This window comes from Antennarius striatus, chromosome 7, assembly GCF_040054535.1.
Source record: "Antennarius striatus isolate MH-2024 chromosome 7, ASM4005453v1, whole genome shotgun sequence".
Classification (NCBI taxonomy): Eukaryota; Metazoa; Chordata; class Actinopteri; order Lophiiformes; family Antennariidae; genus Antennarius; species Antennarius striatus.
This window is the reverse complement of record NC_090782.1, coordinates 23614707-23637368: the sequence shown is the minus strand read 5'-3', so window position 1 is coordinate 23637368 and position 22662 is coordinate 23614707. Positions and strand designations below refer to the sequence as shown.

Genomic DNA, 22662 nt, shown 5'->3' with positions numbered 1-22662 from the left:
AAACTTTATAAAAACGTTTGTCATCAGCAAAGAAAATTAACTTTAACAGGAAGGATAAACTTTTGGGACCCTGGGTGCCCCACGACTACACCCACCGTATTCATCTAAGCCCGGCTGGATCATGTGACCCCCATCAGTTTACGTGCCGCCTAAAAACACCTGCAGACGACACTCAGGACAAAAAACACACCACTGACCATTCATTGGGTAGATTTTATTTCAGCAATTATTCTTCCAAAAAGAAGTTAGAATTTAAAAACCAAAGACAGACAAAACACAGCGCATGTGGAAAACATGGAAAAATAAAACGACCAATCAGGAAGCGTTGGCCGGTAGGAGGAGGAGCCTCCTTCAGTCAGATTTAAGGGCATAAAGCACATCGTCCTGGCTCACGTTGAGCCGAACCCGCTGCAGGATTCCAAGGTGGCTGGACTCCAGCAGCAGAACCCGGCAGGCTCCCAGACGCTGACACACCCCCAGACCCTCAGACACCCCGATGGGCGGCAGGCCCTCGACACGGCACAGAGCCTGATGCTGCACGAACACCTGACAGACAAAACACAGGGAAGCACTTCACTCAGGAGGTACGATCACACCAAAGACCAGCAGAACCAGAGAGCCAAGAGAACCTGAGGGTGGTCCTAGCTTCCAGATTAGCATCGCTAGTCTCCAAACCTGAACTGGGTTGTCATGGTAACCATCTACATAAATGAAACAGTCTCCTTGAATTAAAATTTTTCATTCGTCGCAACATTTTAGATGCAAAACGACAGAAAAGTGGTTGAGATGCTGCTCGAGCTAAATGCTACAGCTAGTTAGCTTAGCTTAGCATAGCGGCTGGATCATGTGGTAACAGCTAAACTGTGTCCCAAACTCTCCAACAGACGTGTGAAATTTATAGTTACTTAACTTCAAGTGGGGAAACAAAACTGTTTTTGTTTAGGCCCGTTGCCCCGCCCACCTCCAAAGTAAACCAATCGCGGCACTTCTACCTGCTGGAAGGTGGCCTCCTCCAATCCCAGCCGTCGGAACTCGGCGATGACCGCCCTGAGGAAGAGCTGCCCCTGCACCGACGCACACCTGGACACACACAGGAGGGAGATGACATCATCAGCCACGCCTCCCACAGCCACGCCTCCTGATCCGAAGCCGACTCCCACCTGATGGCCGTGACGTAGGGGGAGGAGAACATCTCATTCAGCGCCTCCATCACGTGACTCATCCCGACCAATCCCGTGGCAGACGGGTCGGCGGCGGTGTGCTCGCAGATCTCTGTCGCCCGGCGACAGATGTCCAGGCATCGCCGGGCGTCGCCCGACAAGGCGGCCACCTGTGACAGCAGAAGAAGAGTGAGCGCTGGCGGCGTGGAGGGGCGTGGTGTGAGGGGCGGGGCTACCTTCCGGGACACCAGCTGCAGCGCGTCGTCCTCGAAGGCCTTGACCTTGTTGAGTCTGGAGGTGATGATCTGCTGCAGCTGCCTGAAGGAGTACGGCTGGAAGGACATCCGGGTCAGACCCTGGAACCGGACACGCCCATCAAAGCTCCGCCCACCAGATGTTTTACACCAGTCCCTTCTTCTTCAGGTGTTTTAAACCAGATTGTTTCTGGTTATGAATGAAAATGACCATAACCCTAGTTAACCCTAAGCCCCTCCCACTCACCAGCCTGCTGGCCACCCTGTTGATCATGATCCTCTCCGGTAGGTCCATGGTGTTGGCGATGGTCAGCACCACCAGGCGGGCGTGGCGCCTCGTTGGCCAGTCGAACAGGTTGTACATGACGTTCTGCTTCCTGGTCCACAGGAGATCCAGCTGCCAAAGGTCAAGGTTCAAAGGTCAAGAGGCCTCAAACAGAAAACCAAAGAATTAAAGCAACAGTTCACCTCCTCCTCCGCTTGAGTTAGCTTAGCTTAAGCAAACATGGCTCGTTCATTAACGATCAGTGTGTGTGTGTGTGTGTCCGTCCTGCCCTCAGGCGGCGCTCATACGCCACCAGAGGGGGCGGAGCTGAGCCCCCACCTCGTCCACCAGCAGCACCGTGGTCTCTTTCCTGGGGGCGGAGTTACTGAACCTCCTCTCTAGCAGAGCCGCCGCGTGGTCGGCCGTCGCCTTCTGACCCGTCAGCTTCTGCGGAGGAGATTTCCGACGGTCAGCGAACGCGTCGCGTGTTCACCCAACGGGTCTCGACTCAGGTGTGAGAGTTCGCCTTCACCCCCCCACCCCCCTCACCTGCAGGATCTGGACGTAGGCCTGATGCGGATCCGTCATCTTCATCCCGTTGATCTCGATGAAGGTGAAGGGCGGGACGTCGTCGGCGTCGGACGCCTGCTGCAGGCAGCGCATCACTTCCTGGACCGTGGCGGTCTTCCCTGTGCCCGGCACCCCGGAGATGTACATGCAGCTGGAAGAGAACCAATCAGGGCTCAGAGAGAGATGATGTCATCGGGAATAATCCCAGTCGACCCGGACCCCGATCGGGGTCTTACCCTCCGGTGCCGTCGAGGATCTTGCTCTCCACAAAGCTGTAGATGTCCTGGAACTCCTGCTCCCTGCAGGGCAGCGACTCCGGCACGGCGGACACGTGAAGCCTGGACACACACGAGGTCAGGTGATTGATCAGTGATTGGTTCCGATCACTCTCAACAAGAACCATCAGTCGGACCCAAAGCCACGAACGAGAAGACGCGGAACCATCCTGCGGGCAATCGCAGGTTTAGTTCCGTTTACCGTTCGATCAACTCACCGGCTGCCAATCACATCTACAGATGGGTTTCAGGGGGCGGAGCTCCCCGATCAATATCCTACGATCGCTATAGTTTTGGAAGTCGGACAAATTCAGGCGGTTCAGACTCGTACAGAGAATGTTTTGTGTCACAATCGTGAGAAAAGATGAGGAACCGGAGGAGGTTTGAATCTCATCCCCGTCGCTGTGACCTCTGACCCCCCAGAGAGCTGCGCCGGCGCCACCAGATTTACTAACAAATAATTAGTTCCTGTGAAAATTAGATGTTGAATGTAGTTGTTTATTAGTAGATGAATGATTTTACCACCAGAAGCCCTTTCTCTGTGTTGTTTTTGTTGTTTTATAGAAGTAAATAACTGTTTAGGCGTCACTGAAGCTAAAATATTAGCCTCTGGAAAAAAACAATAATAATAATAATAATAGTACTTTGCTACGTTTGACAAATTAAGGAAAAAATAAAAAATAAAAAGTTAAAATGAACCTGAAGTATTTAAATTCTGCCTTTTCCTTATTTTCACAGCTGTTAGCTCTTGACGCTATAGAGATAAACAACAACCTGTTGCTAACGATCCATTTTATTAATTTATTTAAAGGTTTAGTGAACGATCACTTTACTTGACTTTATTTTCGTTATCAGATACCTTAAAGACTTTAATCTGTAAACTAATGTTGTTCTATAGGAGCTCAATTTTCTGTGCAGGTTTAGTCCTGGCAGCCGATGAGTTAACGCATCAGACCCATCGACCAATCAGGCTGCAGCGTGACGCAAAACCCAACAACCACCTGGTTCCCGTGGGCGTGTCCCCGTCTCACCTGCTCCTGGCCTCCTCCAGGACGTTGGCCGGCTGTCGGACCGGCAGCGACCTGCCGGGGATGCTGGGAGTGGCGTGGCGAGGCGTCCGAGGCGTTCCTGGCGTGACCTGATGGAAGAGAATCCCGGGTGAGACGCCGGCGGTCCGTCTCCGGGACCTCCGGCCGCCAATTTCCTACCTTCTTGTTGGGCGTGGTTTTGGGCGTTCTGGTGCAGGAGCGGGTCGGACACCTCGATGGCGTACGAGGAGCGGAAGGTCGACGCCTCTTCATCGCCTCCTCGCCGCTCGCCTCTTCTTCATCCTCCTCACTGCTGCTCTGCAGCTCCTTCTTAGAGGGAACAAACTCCTCCTCCTCCTCCTCGCCGTCCGACATCAGCTGGTTGTCCAGGAGTCTCCTGATTGGACAGACATCGAAGGTTAGCACGTAGAGGAGCTGAAGCGCCGACTGATTGGCCAGGAAGACTCACAGCTGCTTCCTGATGCGTGACGACACCAGCTGGGCCGACTTCCTCTTGGAGCTCCTCGGCGTGGCGGCGGCGGGCGTCGGAGAGTCTTCGTGGTTAAGCTCCGCCCTGTTGGCACCAGCAGAGAACAGCTATTCAGGTTCTACCACCACGTGACCAAACCCCGCCCCTTTGGGGAGTCATTTTAGTGGTTGCAGGTTCTATATTGAGTATGACATCATCATTAGAGTTGATGACATCATCATCAGAGCAGAGGAAGCTGATTAGAGGTATTTGAATTTCTCTCCCTTCCATCGTGATGGCGTGAAAACTAGTCCAACCCCTGGTGCTAACGATGCTAATCTGGAGGCTAACAGGAGCTTTATAAATAAAGTTGTGTTAAATGAGGTACTCACAGCGCCGCCAGCGCCGGCCTCTTCGGGGTTCTGGCGTCCATCTTCCGTGAAGGAGTCGTCGCTCTGCTCGGAGACACGTGAGGGATTCGGGTCAGACCTCAACCCACTGGTCGTCGTGACGACGCCCACACAAAATGACCCCTCTCCTTTTGTCTGCCCCTACTCGTTTTGTCTGCCCCTGCTCGTTTTGTCTGCCCCCACCCCTCACACCCCAAGACTCATCCTGGGGTCTGACTCACTTCTGCCCCCTGGTGGTGCAGCTCCTCTTCAGCTTCGGCGTCTGAACGGTTTGGTTCTGATCCAGCCCCCTCCTGGAAGAGACAAGACTTCAGCTCCTAATCCACAACCACAAACTCCCCCAGGTGTGGGACGCACCTGTCCACCAATGAGGGTCAAGAACAAGAAGCCCCGCCCCTCTCCACCAGAAAACCATGTGGACTTAAACTCGTGAAGAACCTGCAGGCGGTTCTTCAAGCTAGCGGCTAATGGTGGCAGCGATTGCTCTGAAAGCATGATTACCTATCATATCCCACAATGCATCAGTAAATCACTAAAACACAACAGTGGAAGCTAACCTGCTAGCGTCTCTTGGAGATGACGAAGGGCTGGTCGTCTGACAGGAGTACTTGTCGAGGACAACGGTGGCGTTCTTCATCGGGATATCGCCCAGAGCCGCGGTGGGCGGACTGGGGGTCTTCCTGAACGGGACGAGGCTGACGGGCAGGGCCTGGGGGGGCGACGCCGACAGCCTCTGAGCCAACAGCACGTCCGACTCCTCGTCCAGCAGCTGGTTCAGGAGGTCTACGCTCACTGGAAGATTTTTGCCTGGACCTGAGGGGACGGCAGAAACGGTCAGTGGTGATGTCATCATTGTGAACGTTAACCAATCAGATACCAGAATGATGTAATGGAACCACTGCTGGTTCCTCAAGATCACAGCTCATTGGTTCCATCAGAAATGAAATGTTAATAAAACGTTAGAGAAGATGAGATGCCGCCATTAAAACTAGAGAAAATATCCAGCTAGTCCCCAACTTATGAACATTACGAACCAGATCCAAACAATTGACTTACAAACATTCGTAGATATAAACAAACGCGTGACGATAGTGATAGTGGTAACCATCTGATGACAACTCCAACCCGCCATAACTCCTCTTCCTCTTTTACTCTCAGGGTAAGCTACATGCTACAGTGGATCATTAACGGCTGACTCCGACTGCTCCTGTTGATCTTTAAAAATGGTGGAGAGTTCCCTGTTTCCTACCTCGTTTTCTTCTTCTTCTCCTCAAGGATTAAATTATAAGGATTAAAGTTTACCGAAAACTAATTTGGATTCAAACGATCATGGGAATCACGAGTGACGGTAGATATTGGAACTATACGTACGTATTTTAATATATTATATGTTTAAATCCTTATTGTACAGCAACATGATATTATGAGCTTTTATGGGTTTTCAAGTGACTTGTAGATTCCGGTATTTGCGGTGGTCAGACGTTAATTCCAGTGAAATGACGTAAACCGGATTATTTTCATGTGTATTTTTATTATTGAGGACGGCAGAACTACAAACGACCTGAACCTCTATTTTATTTTACTATCCATTATTTTTATGTCCTGTAATTGTTTTTGGTCAGCCCCCTGCCGAGGCCCCATTTCCCCGTTACTCACTGCTCAGCTCCAGCTTCTTGCGGACGCCGGGCGTCCCGGCCGCAGCCCCCCTCCTCTTGGCGCTCAGGCATTTTGATGCTGACAGTTTGGTGGAGGAGTGCAGCGATTCGGCCTCCGCGACTCCGCCCCTCCCGGCGCTCACCGCCAGCTTGTTGTATTTAACGTCCGCCCCCGACGCGGCCCTGCGCATGACAGTCAGGTCGGGGGTCGGTAGGGCCCGCCGAGGTGTGAGTCGAGACGCCGGCGCCGCTGCAAGTGGGGAGCAGGAAGTGGAGGGGGGTAAGGAGGGTTTGGGCTGGGGAGGGGTGTGTGAATCTGGAGCGCCCCCCTCCAGGAGAGCGGGGTCCACGACTCTGAAGGTCTTGGAGTCCCAGGAGAGCTTCACGTACAGCACGTCTTCATCGCCGGAGGGCGGGAACGGAGCGGTTCCGCCCACATGCCTCACCTGTGACGGAGGGAATGCACCATTATGTTAGTAGCTACACAGGAAGCTACACAGGAAGTAAACGGGTGTCATCAACCCTCACCTCCACGGGTCTGAGGATGGACTTGGCGTCGATCTCGTCTTCGCAGCTGCGACCTTGATAGAAGAAGATTTCCTGTGGGTGGGGCTCCCGGCCCAACAGCATCAGTTTGCCCACAGGCACTTCAGAAACCCGGATGAACCACTGGACCGCCGCCTTCATCTGCATCCCGCTCTCTAGAACAAACGCAGACAGAGGAAACGATCAGCGGCGAGCCTCCGGGTCGCCGCGGCAACCGCTTCGCCGTGACCAATCTCACCGTCGCCGAACAGCCGGACGACTCTGGCCACGTACGGATTGTCGTCGTCGTCGCTTTCGATGAGGATGTGCTGGTTGGTTTTGATGAAGGCGGTCCTGGGAAGCCCCTCCACGCGGATGGCTAACGAGCTGAAGGAGGAGGAAGTAGCAGCTGGAATTTCACAATAAAATCCTGACAAAGGATTTTATCACAAGGAGTGAAGGAAGCCATCCACGTCAAAGTGGAGAAGCCATCTCTGAACGGGGGGGGGGATGGTGGCCTTTCGCCCATTTACAATCAGGTCCTTTGGAAACTCCCAAAAAGATTGTGTCAGCAGATTAATCCAGGTGATGTGTCTCATGCTAATGACCCTCATTAGCATACAAAGGTGAAACTCGCATTTAAACGACCCCCCCTTCGACACCCTCATCAACAGTCGTTGAGACAAAAGGGGTTTCAACAGCGGTCGTTGGAATGTGACCACAACCCCCCCCAGGGTTAATGAGCCGGGACATGACATTCATCTTAAAGGCTGTGTTACTTTGATTCACGGAATAAAACAAAGACTCAACACGCAAAATAAAAGAAAACGATGAGAATGACAAAATAGAATGAAGGTGGTTCGAGGTGAGGACTCACCGGTACTCGAACGTTTGCAGCTTCCGGTTGAAGCTCAGCGGCTCCCCGCACCACCTGTACTCCCGTCTCACTCTCAGCCTGGTGACGTACTTCATCTCGTGCCTCACAAACTTGCACACGAGCCCAGAACAAACGGTGATCGATAAATAACGATGTCCTGAAAACCGGATAGAAGCTGATCACTCCTGATATTCCGCCTGGACCCGCAGCAGAGGCTCCTCCAACAGACAACAGACCTGATCTGACTTTTCGCGCGAAAATGACGTCATTTCCTGTTTCTTCGTCTTTGGTTCCTGTGATAGTCTTACATGATGCGTGTCGCCACCTACTGTTAAAAAGTATAATAGCAGGAAAATAGGCCTTTGTAATGAAAAAAACTTAATTAAACACTTTTAATTTTGAACGTCTTTGTTTTTTTTAGTTATTATTAATATAAATTATTTAGAAACGTAGCGTAGTCAAACTATATGTCAAACAAACAGTAATAATAATGAGAAAAATATCTATTACACAATTATTTTATCAGAATCTGTTGACCTTCTTTTTTTATTGTCATCGTTTAAATCTAATATACTTTTTAAAATCGTAAATGTAAATAAATGTAGATCTACGTCAAAATAACCTTGAAACGAGTCGTTTTTATTTTGAAACAGGCAGAACGGAAGTGTTCTTCTACGCTTCCGGCTATCGCTCAGATCCGCGCTTAACGAGCTGTGTCTATGCTAGAAAGGCCATTCACTTCTCGTTGGAATGGCGAACAGAACCGTGAAAGATGCCAACAGTATCCACGGGACCAACCCGCAGTACCTGGTGGAGAAAATCACGCGAACCCGGATCTACGAGTCTAAATATTGGAAAGAAGAGTGCTTTGGTCTGACCGGTGAGTTAGCTAGCGGGGCTAGCGTTAGCTTCCCGTCGGTTCTTGCTAACCCAAACTCAAGATGTTTGTGATGGAGATTCACTCAAAACGTTTGAATCCTTTTGTTTTGTTTTTTAAAAAAAACACATTTACAGAACCTTTTGTGACGTTGAGTGACGTCATCTGACGTCTATCGTTTAAAAAAAAAAAAACCCAGTCAGATCTTCATTTTGAAAAATGCTAAAAAAAAAAAACCAACAACAAAACAAACTCATTCAGTCGACAACTTTATTTGTTCTTGTAGCAGCAGATAAATGAACTCTTCTCTGGGACTCCTTTCAGTTTGTGCGTTCGTTTTGTGTCTCACAGCGGAGCTGGTTGTCGATAAAGCCATGGAGCTGAAGTATGTGGGCGGAGTCTACGGCGGGAACATCAAGCCCACTCCCTTCCTCTGCCTCACGCTGAAGATGCTGCAGATTCAACCCGAGAAAGACATCATCGTGGAGTTCATCAAAAACGAGGATTTCAAGTGAGTTCAGTCGCGGTGAAGTTCTGTCCTTAAAGACGTCATCTCAGGCTCCCTGCCTCACGCCGCTCGGCGTCCGTTCTGTCCTACTCTGTAGATACGTTCGTTTACTCGGGGCCATGTACATGAGGCTAACGGGCACCGCCGTGGACTGCTACAAATACCTGGAGCCGCTGTACAACGACTACAGGAAGATCAAGACCCAGAACAGAAACGGAGGTGAGTCGCTTTTGGACGTCCTGATTGTTTTAGGGGAAGAGAGAACCCAGTTTAGTAATAACAAAAGTCTGGAACAAGCGGCTGAAGCTTGAGTTCAGTGGGGACAGAGGTTGTCATAGCGACAGCCTCCAGAGACTTGTGGCATCAGACTGCTGCCACCTGCTGGTGTGGAGGATTAGAACATCCCACAGCAGAATGCATTGGTATGTTGTTCAGAGACACGAACAACTGACTGTTACGAAATCAAATGTTCCAGGGCTGCTATCAGAAGAAATTATGGGATGTGAAGAAATTCACACAAATAGAACTGTTGCGCAGCGTGACGTAATTAATCTAGTTATAAATCTCCTTTAGAATTCGAGTTGATGCACGTGGACGAGTTCATCGACGAGCTCCTCCACTCAGAGAGGATGTGTGACATCATCCTGCCCCGCCTCCAGGTAGGTTTGCGTCCCGTCTACACAATCGCAGCCCGACCGGTGTTCCCACTGTGTGTGTGTTACAGAAGAGACACGTCCTGGAGGAAGCCGAGATGTTAGACCCACGAATCAGCGCCCTGGAGGAAGACCTGGATGAGGTGGAGAGCAGTGAGGAAGACGAGGAGGAGGAAAAGGTGAAGACCTCGCACGCATTTCAGTTTGCGTTGGAGTGACGTGGATGTCTCGTCACGTTGTCATCAAACGCTCACGCCGCTGCATCGGTTTGTGTGTCTGCAGCCCGAGAGAATCCAGACGCCCGAGCCACACAGGCGCAGTTACCGCGACAACGACAGACCTCGCCGATCGCCATCGCCTCGATACCGACGCAGCCGCTCGCCCAGACGGTACGTGCAACACCCACTGTCGCGTTCGTCGAACGAGTGTGTGTGTGTGTGTGGAGCTCTGCGTTAAAGTGTGTGTCTGTTGGTTTCAGGAGGAGCAGATCCCCAAAGAGGAGAAGGTAAACCCCCCCTCGTCCCCCCACCCCCAACGCGTTTGAAGCTCATGTCGACATTTGCAGCTCCTGCTCATTGGTGTCTGTTGTGACCTTCTAGCCCGTCGCCACGGAGAGACCGTCATCGCAGCAAGAGCCCCCGCCGCCATCGCAGCCGGTCCAGAGACAGACACCACCGGACCAAATCCCCCGACACGACGACACGTAGGCAGACGTTGTCTTTGTTTTTACAGGACTAATGCAGTAAACAAAGTGTTTTTAGCATCCTAACCTCACGAGGAGCGGTTGTCGAGAGATGCTAAGTAATAAGCGGTTTACGCCGACTCATCTGTTGGAGTTTTATGTCCTTCAGCGCTAAAAGTTCAGCGCAAGGAAAGGATTTGAGGTCGCGGCATCAATGGAAATAGACCTACAGAGAAGGTCAGAAGGAGCTAGATGGTCTAGAAAGTGTAGCTTAAAAGAAGACAGGAAGTGGAGCCTTAGGTGGAGGAAATGAGGATGTTGAGGTTCTCTAGGAGTGACCAGGTTGGATCGGATCAACTGAGATCATCAGAGGATGAAAATGTCCTGGAGACAGTCAGAGAGAGCAGACTCTGATGGTTTGGACTCGTCCAGAGGAGAGGTGGTGAGGATGTTGGTGAAAGGGTGAGGAGGATGGAGCTACCAGGAAAGAGGAAGACCAAAGAGAAGGTGGATGGAGGTAATGAGGAAGACGTGAGGGCAGCTGGTGTTAGAGAGGAGGATGAAGAAGATAGTCTGACATGGAGGAGATGACGCGCCCAAAGAAGAACAACAACATCACCACCATCCTCACCGTGTAGGAAAGTGTTCCCGAGGTTTGCTTTCACCTCCCAGATTGTTCTGCATCGAGATCTTTGAGGGTCCTTCACACTCAGGAGTCGTCCTCTTCACCCTTTAGGGCAGATATGGATAAACGGCGGCCCAGGGGGCCACATTCGGCCCTTTGTACGTTCCTGTCCGGCCCACATGAGGACAATCCTAAATTATGTAAATTAAACTGCACAATTTCACTGGGCCTAACAAATATTTACCGGGTGTGTCAGTCTTCCCATTATCAGTAGCAGATATTCAAAATATTTAATTTGCGCGTTTTTACAACAGAAGAAAGTCTTTAACGAATGCCTGAAAGAAAAAAGGCTGGACTGGACCTGATCTTCATGTGGTTCTGGTTCTGTTCCATCAGGTCACCACAGGAGTCACAGACATCGCAGCCACTCCAAGTCTCCAGAGAGGTGAGCTGCTGCTGCTGCTGTTGGTTGGTTCACCATCGTCTTCATCACCTCAACTTTGGTTCCATCGTTTCAGGAGTTCAAAGAAGAGTCACAAGAAGAGTCGGAGAGGAAACGAGTGACCCCCCCTCCACCCCCAGTCCAGTGGTTTTTAGCTGGTCTCACGTTTTCTATTGTTGGCTTATGTTGATTTTAGATGTTGGACCTCTGACCCGTCACCTCAGCGGTGGTCCAGGTCACGACCGGTCCCTCCTGACCGGACTTTGACAGAAATAAAGGTGTAATTCATCAGTCTTGTGTTTTTCGATCCAAACGAGGCCCCTCACCTGGTTTAAGGTAAACTCCGGGATTCAATTGGACAGCCAACAATTTGAAGGATAGTTGCTGACTCATGAAACAAGAATAAAATATAACGAGTTTCTGAAGTGAATCTGACGCTTCAAAGACGTCTGCACTCAGAACCTAACCTAGGTTAGCGTTCCTTCGGCAGGTAGCTAATCGCTAACTGGGTTCGTCCACCGCAGGAGGTTCCAGCACATCTTAGGGTCGTTACCCAACCCAGAACCAACCGGGAGAAGACGCCATCTATCGGTGAACGGTAACGACCCGTACCCAAACCAGAAAGAAAGTCCACTGGATTCTTGATGCAGTTGTTTGCTCTTTTTGAACACGTGATCAAGCAGTTGACCGTGTAAATGGAATAAAGTGAAGAAAAAAAAACTACAGTTGTGCTAAAAAGTTGGAGTCAATGTCAAAAGTTGTCAAATTGTACTTTAATGAACAAAAATCCATTGGGGACGCTGCATATTCTATTTGAAAGCAAGAAAATTGGAAAAAGACATTGAATTTTATATTTCACAGAAAGTTTAATGTTAAAAATAAATAGTGGTGAGTTCAGTTATGGAGGGCGTTGATTCTAGGGGGGGGAAAGGTGTTAATGGGTAGTCCTTAAGTAAGGATCAAGGCAGCTGCTGGCTTTGTGTTCGTCCTGGAAAACGGGACAAGTAAAACGGATCGTTGAAGACACTGATGAAGAGCGTTTTTTAATCAAATGGATAAAAGGGGAAAACCTACAAAGAAGTGCAGAAACTTGGAGGCTGTTCAGCTTTCAAACGGCAAAAACCAGAAAGACGAGAAAGAAAAAGAAGAAACAACTTCTCAAATAGATCGGAGGATCAACAAAGTGGCAAAGGCTCAGCCAATGATCAGCTCCGAGAGGATCGGAGAAGATCTAAGTTTGTGTCTGAAGTCCTGTAACAATCAGACGACGTCTACGTGAAGCCAAGCTACCAGCAAGAAGCCTCAGCCCAGTCCCATTGTTAAAAAACAGACATCTGCTGAAGTGGTTACAGTTTGCCAAAGAACACATTGACTGGCCTTGAAAAGAAGTGGAGTAATATGTTGTCGCCTGATGAAAGTCAGATTGTTCTTTTTGGGTCTGAGGGCCACAGACAGTCTGTCAGACCACATGCAAACACTGAATTCAATCCACAGGACTCTGCAGACTGTTAAACATGGTGCATCATGACATGGGGACGTTTCCCCTACTATTGTACTGGTCCTATTTATCGCATACCTGATCATGGATCAGTTTTGAGTCCGTCAGGATACTGGAAGTTGTCATTATGCCGTATTCTGAAGAGGAAATGCCTTTGAAATGAAATTTAAAAAAAAAAAGAAATGAGATATAAAATTTTACTATTTTTTTACCAATTTTCCTCGCTTTGAAATAGAATGTGCAGTGTTCCCAATGCACTCGTGTTCATCCACTGCGTTCCAGCAGGGTCTTCATGTCCAGCATGGCGTCCTCCATGCCTCGAAACAGATTCGTTGCTCTGTTTTCGGTGCAGGTCTTGGAATCGTGTAAATAGAACACCGTGATGTCAACGTGTTCGTTGGCGATACCGTAACATATGCTGTATGCGTTGTTTTTTTCTGGTGCCATAAATGACGTACATCCAACCTTAGATGTTACCTGTGGAGAAAGGCAGGAAGAAGAAAAGGTGATTCTACTGAAACTTGTTAAAACGGTGACATTGGTGAAGAGTCTATATTAGTTCATGTCATTACCTGAGATGTCGTAAGCTTGAAGTCAAAGACTTTGAAGAAGGAACTGTCGGTGAAGATTCCAGGTGTGGTGATGTTCTCCTCAGCGGCCAAACTCTTCAGCGTCAAGAGATGGGTTCTCACAGCTTGTCCATGACTGGCCTTTGAGATGGAGACAGTTCAGGGTTATTATAACGTGGGTCACCAGAGAGGTGACCCACCAGAAGACTTCATTCCCTCACGAAACATCAGCAGCCGTTGATTTGATCCTCACCATCATCCCGTACCAGGAGTGTGCCTCCACAGCTTTCCTCATTAGATCAACCTTCTCTGAGTTCTGCGTATAAAGACAAGAAACGAGGGGGAACCTTGTCACTCATTTTGTCATGTTTTTGAGGTTTAGTCTGTTAGTTCCTGTCTGATTTTGGAACGTCCTTCTTCACATGTCCTGCTTCACCTGACATCTCTAGTCTGGTTCGTCTTTGGTAGAGGTCTATGTTTCTTCTTCTACTGTGTCTACGTTCTGGTTTAATGTCATCCATTTTCTGTGTTTTCCACTCTTGTTTGATTGTTGCCTCCGCCCTGATTGATGTCACCCGAGTTCTTTCCTTGTGTTGCTTCACCTAACGGCCAGAAAACCTCCTGTTTTCTGGTCATTTGCTTCTTAATTACTGAAGAAAGTCTTTCTTCTTTTTTTTTCTTTTTTTCAACTTTCTTCTGTTTTGGAATGTTTGTTTTTGACCATCTATCTGCTGAACATGATTTTGCCAGATTTCTTTACATTTAAGCACAAATCCATTGATATTTCCTGAGGAGCATCGTCAGATATTTTTTCATTTTTTCACCCAATAGGCCAAAGATGAAATTATGCCAAGCTTTCAGTTGCTGTGTTAGACTTTAATCGGATATAAGGTGAAGGTTGTGCAGGTACCCCCATCATACCTTTCTCTCAGGGTTGTCAAAAGCCTTGACAAAGGAGTCCGAGGTACTTGTGTTTGAATTGATTGTTGTTATCCGACCATTTCTGAATCTACGTAAGGAGATGGGTTCTAATGATGGACAGCACTGACGGTGAATCCTGACAAAACAAAAGAGTTCCCATTCTGTTATTCCAGAACTATTTTGATGACTTCACGTATCCATGACGACTGAGAAACTCACCTGTAGTAGGCCAGCTGTATCGCCATCTGTATGAAAGCATCGGGGCTCACCTTGAGGACCTTTAGGGCATTTTTCCCAAAGTGGTTGAACACACCAACACTCACATCCAGGTTCTGGGCCAGTCTGGCGGGAACGGGAGAATTTTTGAGAAAGGGAATATTTCAGATAATGCTAATTCGTCGACTGTTTCGTGTCTTCAGGCTGTAGAGGTGGTAACAAGACAAAACATATAAACGACTGCATTGTCCTTTAGTTTTTGTAGTTTTATGATCATCTGGTGTTTAATGAAGTTTATTTATGAAGTTAGAACAGTTCTCACGTGTCCATGTGCTGCTTGGCCTCATCGATGTCCTTTTGGATCTCTTGTGTGATGCTGAAGTGGAGTTTTTGGGGCATGGGTAAAGGTTCTGGGGGAGACTGCATTACATCTGGCTTTTTCCTTTAGACACACAAGAGAAAAAGACTGAGGAAAAACTAGAGTCACCCTTTACAGGGGTCCTATTATAAAAACACATGGTTTTCTGGTCTCTACATACATATAGTGGTCCTCCCTAAACCTACTAACTCCTACAATCTGGATAACAAGCAGCCCTGTAACGACTGTTCAACCACAAACTGGTGAAACAGTCCTGAAACGACTTGATCAGAATCAGCTCCGTTTTGCGATGTAACCAAAGGAGTGATTTGCATAGCCCCGCCCCATCTTCACGAGAACAGAAGACGTAAAAACACTCAAAACGCTCAAATGCACCAACAAATGCTCTTGTATTAGTTTCTACTTACATCATCTTGACGCTGTGATCACAGACAGACACTGAGAATGTACCATCGAGTAACGTATGACAGAAGTTTACACCACATGTCCCATCTTCTCCAACAATTACCTGAAAACAACACACACAAAGTGAACATCAGCGTCATATCCAGTCTGTTTGATGGTGTTCCTGTGTCACTTCCTGTGTCACTTCCTGTGTCACTTCGACCAGTCAGGTGACCACAGGTAAATCAGCCTGAAGATTGTTTTGCCTGTAATGAAAGAAGTCCCCCCATTGCCTGTCATCCATGCTACACTTAATTCTTTACCTGCGGCACAAGTGCCCACACTATAAGCTGGCAAGTGTGGGTGTGTGTGCATATATGGTTCATTACGGTAGTGGCAACTGTGTGTAAATGATTTTCAAGGCAAAACACCGGAAGTATCGCAAGATGGTACTGTAACTCCCAATACCGTAACTCCTCAAAGGATTTCTGAAATAAGACAAGTCACTAACAATCTGGCAAAGAATTAAATGCTGAATAGAATATATGTAAGGCCAATCAACACAGGTGACAGGAATAAGCAGATTGCATGCAGAAAGGTTGAAGCCTCTGGAAAAGATAGATGTTTGTGACAGAAAACACAAAATGAAGGAAGTCAAGTCCTGACAGGAGTTGGGACACGCAGGTGCACTCAATTGTCTGGAAATTACGGTATCTTGTTGGAACTGTGCTTGGAAAGTCAGTAGTGCCCATCGTGATGGCAGCACAAAAACTTTCTGGTGAACGCCAGTCCTGTGGATTGTCTTCCAGCTGATTGGGGCTCTTTTGTGCTTGGATGACCCAGGGTCCTCATGAATAAGCAAATAGATACCGAGAGCCCATTAGGACTAGAACTTTGATAAGGCCCATAGCAAAAACACATGTAAGAGTTTAGTTCAGCCTGGCAATTAATCATCAGGCCCAGGCTTGGGGGGGCAGAGATGAGATCTGCAGCCCGGATGTTGTCGACTGAAGGAAGAGGCAAATATTACAGGTTGTTCATGCTTTACTTCCTCAGAAAAGTTCACTCCCGGATGCTGGAGAAGATCCTTAGATTGATTGTTGAAATTTGGCCCCTGGAAGAATGATGAGGATTACATGGTTTAACAATGGACATCACATCATCCTTTGCAGGGAGTCATGGGAGTTCATTCACCCAGTCTACGACTAGTTTGTGGCTCTAAAGAAAGCTCAGAACCACGTCTCCTGGGGTGCTTATAGAGTATAGGATACTGGAGTCATTATCATCAAGTCTCTGAATGACCAAAGTGAGAGTTAGGTCCTTATGGGTTCCATCACCTGCAGGGACTTATCGAACCAGCGGTTCCCACTGTTCCACTGGCTGCCTCCTCCATGAACCATCTGGTGATACTTGTGATGAGACACTGGGGGCATCGCTCCATCCAGACACACTGTGAAGATGCTGCTTTCTATTGTTGACACCGATTCTCTGTTGGTCTTGTCTGAACACGTCAAGAACAGTCAAACATTATGATGTGTAACCAGAAAAGACCAGTGCTGGACGTCATACAGCTACGAAACCTTCAGCCGGTACTCAAGTTGTCCTCACCCTGGATCAGGTTAGAGTACGCCTTACTCCAGGTGTGACGATCCTGGGTGGTGAGGATGCCGACGGGCTCAACGTCGGTTTGTTGTGATGAGTTGCGGATCCTGTCCAGCTGAACACAGAGCTGATCCACGGTCAGCCGAGTCCCGTCACTGTTGTACACATCCAGCTTAAAGAACTGAAGAGGAGAGGGAGGAAACGCGTGACTGCAAGATCCGGTTACTCCCAAAGAGACATTTGTTGCTGCAACTAGCAAGGCACTGTTGTGTTTCATGCAATACCTGACAGTTGTGGACTACAGTGATGTGTTTTGGGGGGGTGGTACTCTTGCTGTAGAACACCAAAGAGTCTGACTTCAGTCCAGGGACCTGGCAGGTGGACATCAAATTCTCACACTGCTTCATACACAGCTGCTTCCCACCAATGTAGTCCACTGGTAGTGTCCCACTGTAAAACATACATTCATTCATGAGTCCAAAAACTCATTCATTATATCTAATTCATCTTGACCAATGAGGTCCCTGAAAGTGCTGACCCGTCTAGGAATGAAACTGTAAGTTGTTTAGTGGACTTTCCTAATTGCAATATGAAAACTAAAGGAATCAAACACATTCAATGCAACAAAAACCTAAACCTTGGTTTGAACATTGACGTGTGAAAGCATCCCTCATGTATAAGGAAAAATAAAACAAAAACAGAAGACAAGGTCAAGATAAGGAAGCACAGAGTCCAAACTATCACACAGCGGAATAATAAAACGCTGTACCTGGAAATACCAAGACCTGGCAAAGAATGACAGGAAACACTGTTAGAATAAACAAGGAAGGCTAGGCCTCAAGGAACAGGTGAAACAGTTCAACCCCTCAGGAGGAGTCAAAGACAGGAAGTGAGACAACAAATGACACAGGAAGCCAACGTTAGATCAGTTTGTGTGGAGGTAGAAGGAGCTCAGGACTCACCTGTCAATCTGTGCTTTTACATCCAGTTTTCCTGCGATGACTTTGGCAGCACACCTAAGCAGAGAAAAAATTCTGTTTAATGAAATGTTGATGGAGTTAGTTTCTTGTGATAACATTCGTCCCCTTTTGTCTAAAGATCAGGTGCACCCTTTGCAATGCTACTACAAGTTACCAATGTAAACAAGACCATCCAGGAAGCCATCTGGAGCCAAACCTTGGGGAACTTTGAGGTCTGCTAGGGATTTTTGTCCCTTTGGAACATCCAAAGACATCTGTTTCATCTTCTTCAAAGTTGGAGACATTTTCTTCTAGGTTCTCCTGATCCTTGATGGAATACCATCTGTCTCCCTGCAGGTTGCAGGTTTTCAGTGGACCAGGAAGCATCACAAAGTCCTGGATATGCTTCATGTAAGGAGGGAGTCCATCAGTATCAAGCCCCAAAAGATTCAGTTTTGGTATCATGGCTGCACAAAATACCATCCCAAAACATCTGGTTCAAATCTAGATGGCTCAGAGGTTACTGGAGCCTCTGTTCTCGGTCTTTTGGTTCAGCAGTGGTGAGTGTCTGGGATTTGAGGCTGGGAGCCTTAAATTTGATTTTGGCCTGAACAGAAAAACCTTTGGGACTCTGCTGCTAAAGTGAGTTGGTTTATTCAGGGTTTGAACTACATCTGATCCATTAAGATGATGGTGAAACTTTAATATCTGATTTAGTCTTGCGAACACCTGATCAAAAAGAATCATTTTACCTTCAACTGAATGTGTGTGGTCCTTCACCAAGAGATTGAACAAGGATTTCCTAAAACTAGACCTTGCTTAACATCAATGTAAACGTCACACTCTCCTTTTTTGCTTAATGCTGGTATTAAAAATCAAACAATCACACATTACAGACAGATTCGATCGAACATAGATGGTTTGAAGAAGTTTTTTGTTGTTACCTCTATTCGTCCGCATGGGAGGGTTCATAAACTGTTAAATTACCTTAAATAATGAAATAGTTTGTCGCTATATCATTTTTTGCGGGTGGTCCTGGAAAGCATTAATCGTGAGTAACGAGATTACTGTATGTGATTACCTGGTCTGTCCCAGATCCGTATCCCTGTCGGCCACTGGGGGCAGGATTAGCACAGCATTGGTGTAAATCACCAGAGGTTTTCGTATGTCCAGAAAAGCAGATTTAAGATAACTCTCTGTTGACTACAGACACAGACAGATAATGTTCATAAATTTTTACTGAATGGATTTTCATGACAAAACTGATTAAAGAACAATAAGAATGGCCCAGCTGTCCCCTTTAATTCAATTTGTACCTACATCAGACCTATGGACTAAATTAAATGGGTTGTATTTGGATTCTTATTGGATGCCCTCAGAAATTCACCAACTTGTTGAGAGGCCATGAATATGAATTTGTTTCAATCTAGTTAAACAATATGTCTTTTAGGGTTCAAAAAAACTTGGATGTGCTTCTTTGTCCGGATCTGGATTTCTTTTGGGAATAACACTCGTCTACCTGGTACCTGTTGCATCAGCTTTCTTTCTTGTCTCTTTTTATTCCCCTTTTACACCCTTACGTTTTCTATTTATGAACTTTGTTACCCTTCTAACAGATACTAACCCTACTAACTAACCCTAACTTGTTCAGATGATTAACTGAATTGCCAACTTTTTCTTGCTCGGACCGCTTCTGTTGACACGTACAACCAGCTGTACAATCAGCACTGCACAGATAAATGCTAACACCCCAAGCTAAGTCTAAAATTCCAGAGGATCTTTGAAGAAGACAAATGGTTTGCATAACGGGAGGGTGGAGATACAGAAAAGCACAGTTACACCACCTTCCCTGCCTTCTCTGAGTGGGGAATGAGGTCCTTCCACAAGTGAAGGAGTTTAAGTATCTTGGGGTCCTGTTCACGAGTGAGGGAACAATGGAGTGTGAGATTGGACATCCAAGGATGTCTGGCTGGAGCGGGAATTGAACTGCCGATGGCTGGGCGCTGTCTGGTCCCAAGACGTCCGCTCTACCGCTGAGCCATTGCTCAGCTCAGGACAGTTACACCAACATCACTTATAGTAACTATTCATTCCATGATCAACTGGACAGTCAAGTTGGACGTGCTTGTCCAGACCGGGGTGGAATACTTTGAGAGTAGCGTGTCAAGTGTTTCACAGAGACACAAAACTACTCACACGTTCTTGCCAGCAGTATGCAAATACCCAGGTGTTGTACAGTTCTGTGCAACAGAACCCGAGGAAGACTTTATGTAACCCTGAGCGACTTCCAGTGAAGTAAGGTCTGTCCAGTCCACTCATTGAACTGTTCCTGCTGTTCCTACTGTCATCGTGGTCTTTGTCTACATTCTACCATCAGTTGATGCAGACACTGCTGCCCAGGTTGTCCACCACTGTCTCCCGTCTACAATATCGGTAGCTCAACGTTTATCAAGTGAGGTTTTAGCCAAACATCACTAAACAACCAGCAGGACGTATTCAGCGTCGCCTACCTCCCCACACTCGGCAGATTGGACTATATTCTGGTCCAAAAGATCCCCAAGTATGTTCCTCTAGTCCAGAAGCATCCTGTCCCCCCCAAACTTGGGAGGATGTGTGTTGGGATGTCCTCTGTGGACCACATCAATGGCATCAACATAGTGACCGACTATCAGAGTTGAATTGAATTCCCTGAGGACATTATGTGTCTCTTGTGGTCATGTGGTCAGGCAGCTCAGTAAGAAGACCAATCATTGATTTCTCCAGTGCCTTCAACAAGATCCACCCTCTCTACTGGATGCTTACGGACTACCTGACTGGCAACTAGGTCACCATTTGTCCACCAGGGCAAACTTGTCTTGCTTGGCATGGTGGCCACTGAAACTGGAGCTCTACAGGGGACTAGACCGGTTCCCTTCCAGTTCCTGGACAGACAGCAGGAACTCTTACAGCTCTGATTTCAAAAGGAAACTTTCAGGTCGTTCCTGCCCACTGTAAAAAAAATGCTAGCGAACACTCTGGGATTCCACTCAACTAAAATACGTTAAATGATGCAGCAGGGCAAATAACAGGCATGAGCAGGACCGCTTAGAGTTCTAATTTTACATGTGTAGATTGATCATGTAGGTTTTCCCTACATTAAACATCCTTGAAAAGTCTTATTTACTAGAATTGAATGCAGCTGGTTGTGGTTCTGGAGCTCACCCAGTTGTCGGTGCAGTCTGCTCTCTGCTCCAGGCTTTTCTGCAGTCTCTCTCCGACCCCTCCTGCTCTCTGGAACTCCTCCACCAGTTTTTTGGTTCTCTTCAGCTCATCTGGCTCCACCACTGGCTCCAGGGTTCTGAGGTAGAGCTCGCAGGTCTGCCGCAGAGGGGGGACAGGCAGACGGGGTAGTTCATTCTGCTGGATCAGGTTTCTGACAGCAACCAGGGTCACTGGCACTGGTTTCACCAACTGATAGGGCTTCACCATCCGTACCTTACAAATAATAAGCAGTATTTTCATTAGCATTACTAGTACTGCATTAACATAGCGATTAATCTTGTTTGTCACGTGGAATGAACTGAAGGCTCTTTACCTACCAGAGCTCTGCTGCAAAATATCGACATGTTGCTTTCAGATAGTCTCTTGCACGCCGGTTGGATTCACTGCAATGATTGACACATGTAGAATTATCACGCCAGAGTCTTTAAATGTACTGTACCTACAAATGATTGTCCATGCTGACTTTGCCTCCTGATTTTTGTCGGATCAGCGCAGTGTTTTCTAACAAACAACTTCTTCAGGAATGTATTGATGCTGGAGGTTAAGTGTGTATCAGAGAGAACAGGTTTAGCCCCGCCCACTGAGCTGCCAGACCGCCCATCAAAGTCCATCTTCCGTTAGCCATTATAGTCAGTGACAAAAACAAAGATCCCACACAGGTTAGATTTTAAGATGATCCAAATCTGGAACAACAGCAATGAGATTAAATTATGACTAAAAGGTAAATCTGGTAAATGAAGGAGCTGCCAGCCACTCTACCTCCTCCTGCATGTGTACAGGCCCCTTGTGTGTGTTTGTTCAGGGCCTGTACACACTAACATATGCATGTGATTTGATTGGACTAACTAGAGTCTGCCCTTAATTTCCCTTCGGGGATCACTAAAGTATATTAAATAAAATTGAAATTAAATTAAATTAAATGAGAAACAGTTCAGTTCTTATTGTCAGTTAGTTAAACTGATGTCAATACCAGCAATACCAGTAAAGCCATTCTGTTGAGTCAGTTAAACTGAAACTTCCATTTCACATAAGGATGACAGCTAAATTTCAAGAATGTATTTCAAGTACTTCAAAGACAAAGTAGTCTGGTTGGTTCAAGACGTCAAACGATGTGAAAGCGATGATCTCAACAAAAAGAGCCGAGTTCTTCAGCCCATGACAAGAACGTAGAAAGATTTTTCCATGGCATTTTTATTTGATATATTTCCAGCCTCTCGTGTTCAGTTATATTTTGTCGTTTTGTGATTATCAGTTTAGTGTTTTCCAATTTTATCTTTTTCATCATTCTAATCATGAAGATGATTTTATGTTAAAATATATACCGTTATTTCTGGTTACAGTCGGGATTATGTTATTAGTTTCCTCCACATGGTCAGCAACAAACAATTTCATTGCTACTACACTGGTTTTGTTTGTATTCACATTGTTTTCACAGTCGGAACCAGTTTTCAGTACATGAACATTTATTCCCATTCAGTTTACATTAAACCTAGAAACAACCCGGATTAAACATTCATTCATTTACTTACATCCTGTCCTGATCCTCCTAAAAGACTCTCAGCAGCCTTCAGGGCTCCTTTAATTGGGAGGTGCAGGAA

The 22662-nt window shown here is 47.1% G+C and overlaps 3 protein-coding genes across 4 annotated transcripts; 1 reads left to right on the top strand and 2 right to left on the bottom strand.

Moving 5' to 3' along the window:
- Positions 1-213: 213 nt before the first annotated feature.
- Positions 214-7707, bottom strand: orc1 (origin recognition complex, subunit 1). 2 transcript variants are annotated; one of them, XM_068319821.1, is made up of 18 exons: positions 7489-7707; positions 6871-6998; positions 6615-6787; positions 6088-6532; positions 4989-5244; positions 4653-4724; positions 4414-4476; positions 4022-4126; positions 3733-3949; positions 3556-3662; positions 2486-2587; positions 2229-2400; positions 2019-2126; positions 1662-1811; positions 1397-1516; positions 1161-1330; positions 993-1080; positions 214-546 (listed from the first exon to the last, which is right to left on the bottom strand). In XM_068319821.1, the coding sequence occupies exons 1-18, from the start codon at positions 7581-7583 to the stop codon at positions 352-354; spliced, it is 2766 nt and encodes a 921-aa protein (XP_068175922.1). In that variant the 5' UTR covers positions 7584-7707; the 3' UTR covers positions 214-351. The 2 variants fall into 2 exon arrangements, with proteins under 2 accessions (XP_068175922.1, XP_068175921.1); XM_068319820.1 differs by having other exon boundaries at positions 1161-1516.
- Positions 7708-8175: 468 nt separating this feature from the next.
- On the top strand, positions 8176-11566 carry prpf38a (pre-mRNA processing factor 38A). The gene is made up of 10 exons (XM_068319534.1): positions 8176-8368; positions 8717-8876; positions 8971-9092; positions 9447-9532; positions 9598-9705; positions 9809-9915; positions 10005-10031; positions 10126-10229; positions 11230-11278; positions 11352-11566. Exons 1-10 carry the CDS (start codon positions 8239-8241, stop codon positions 11395-11397), a joined length of 939 nt encoding a protein of 312 aa, XP_068175635.1. The 5' UTR covers positions 8176-8238; the 3' UTR covers positions 11398-11566.
- Positions 11567-12168: 602 nt separating this feature from the next.
- On the bottom strand, positions 12169-21418 carry LOC137599068 (carnitine O-acetyltransferase-like). Its single transcript, XM_068319736.1, has 14 exons — positions 21382-21418; positions 21005-21277; positions 18885-19006; positions 17807-17860; positions 17129-17294; positions 16851-17025; positions 16580-16743; positions 15266-15366; positions 14802-14921; positions 14483-14605; positions 14264-14399; positions 13596-13658; positions 13346-13483; positions 12169-13250 (listed from the first exon to the last, which is right to left on the bottom strand). The coding sequence occupies exons 1-14, from the start codon at positions 21406-21408 to the stop codon at positions 13038-13040; spliced, it is 1875 nt and encodes a 624-aa protein (XP_068175837.1). The 5' UTR covers positions 21409-21418; the 3' UTR covers positions 12169-13037.
- Positions 21419-22662: the final 1244 nt, after the last annotated feature.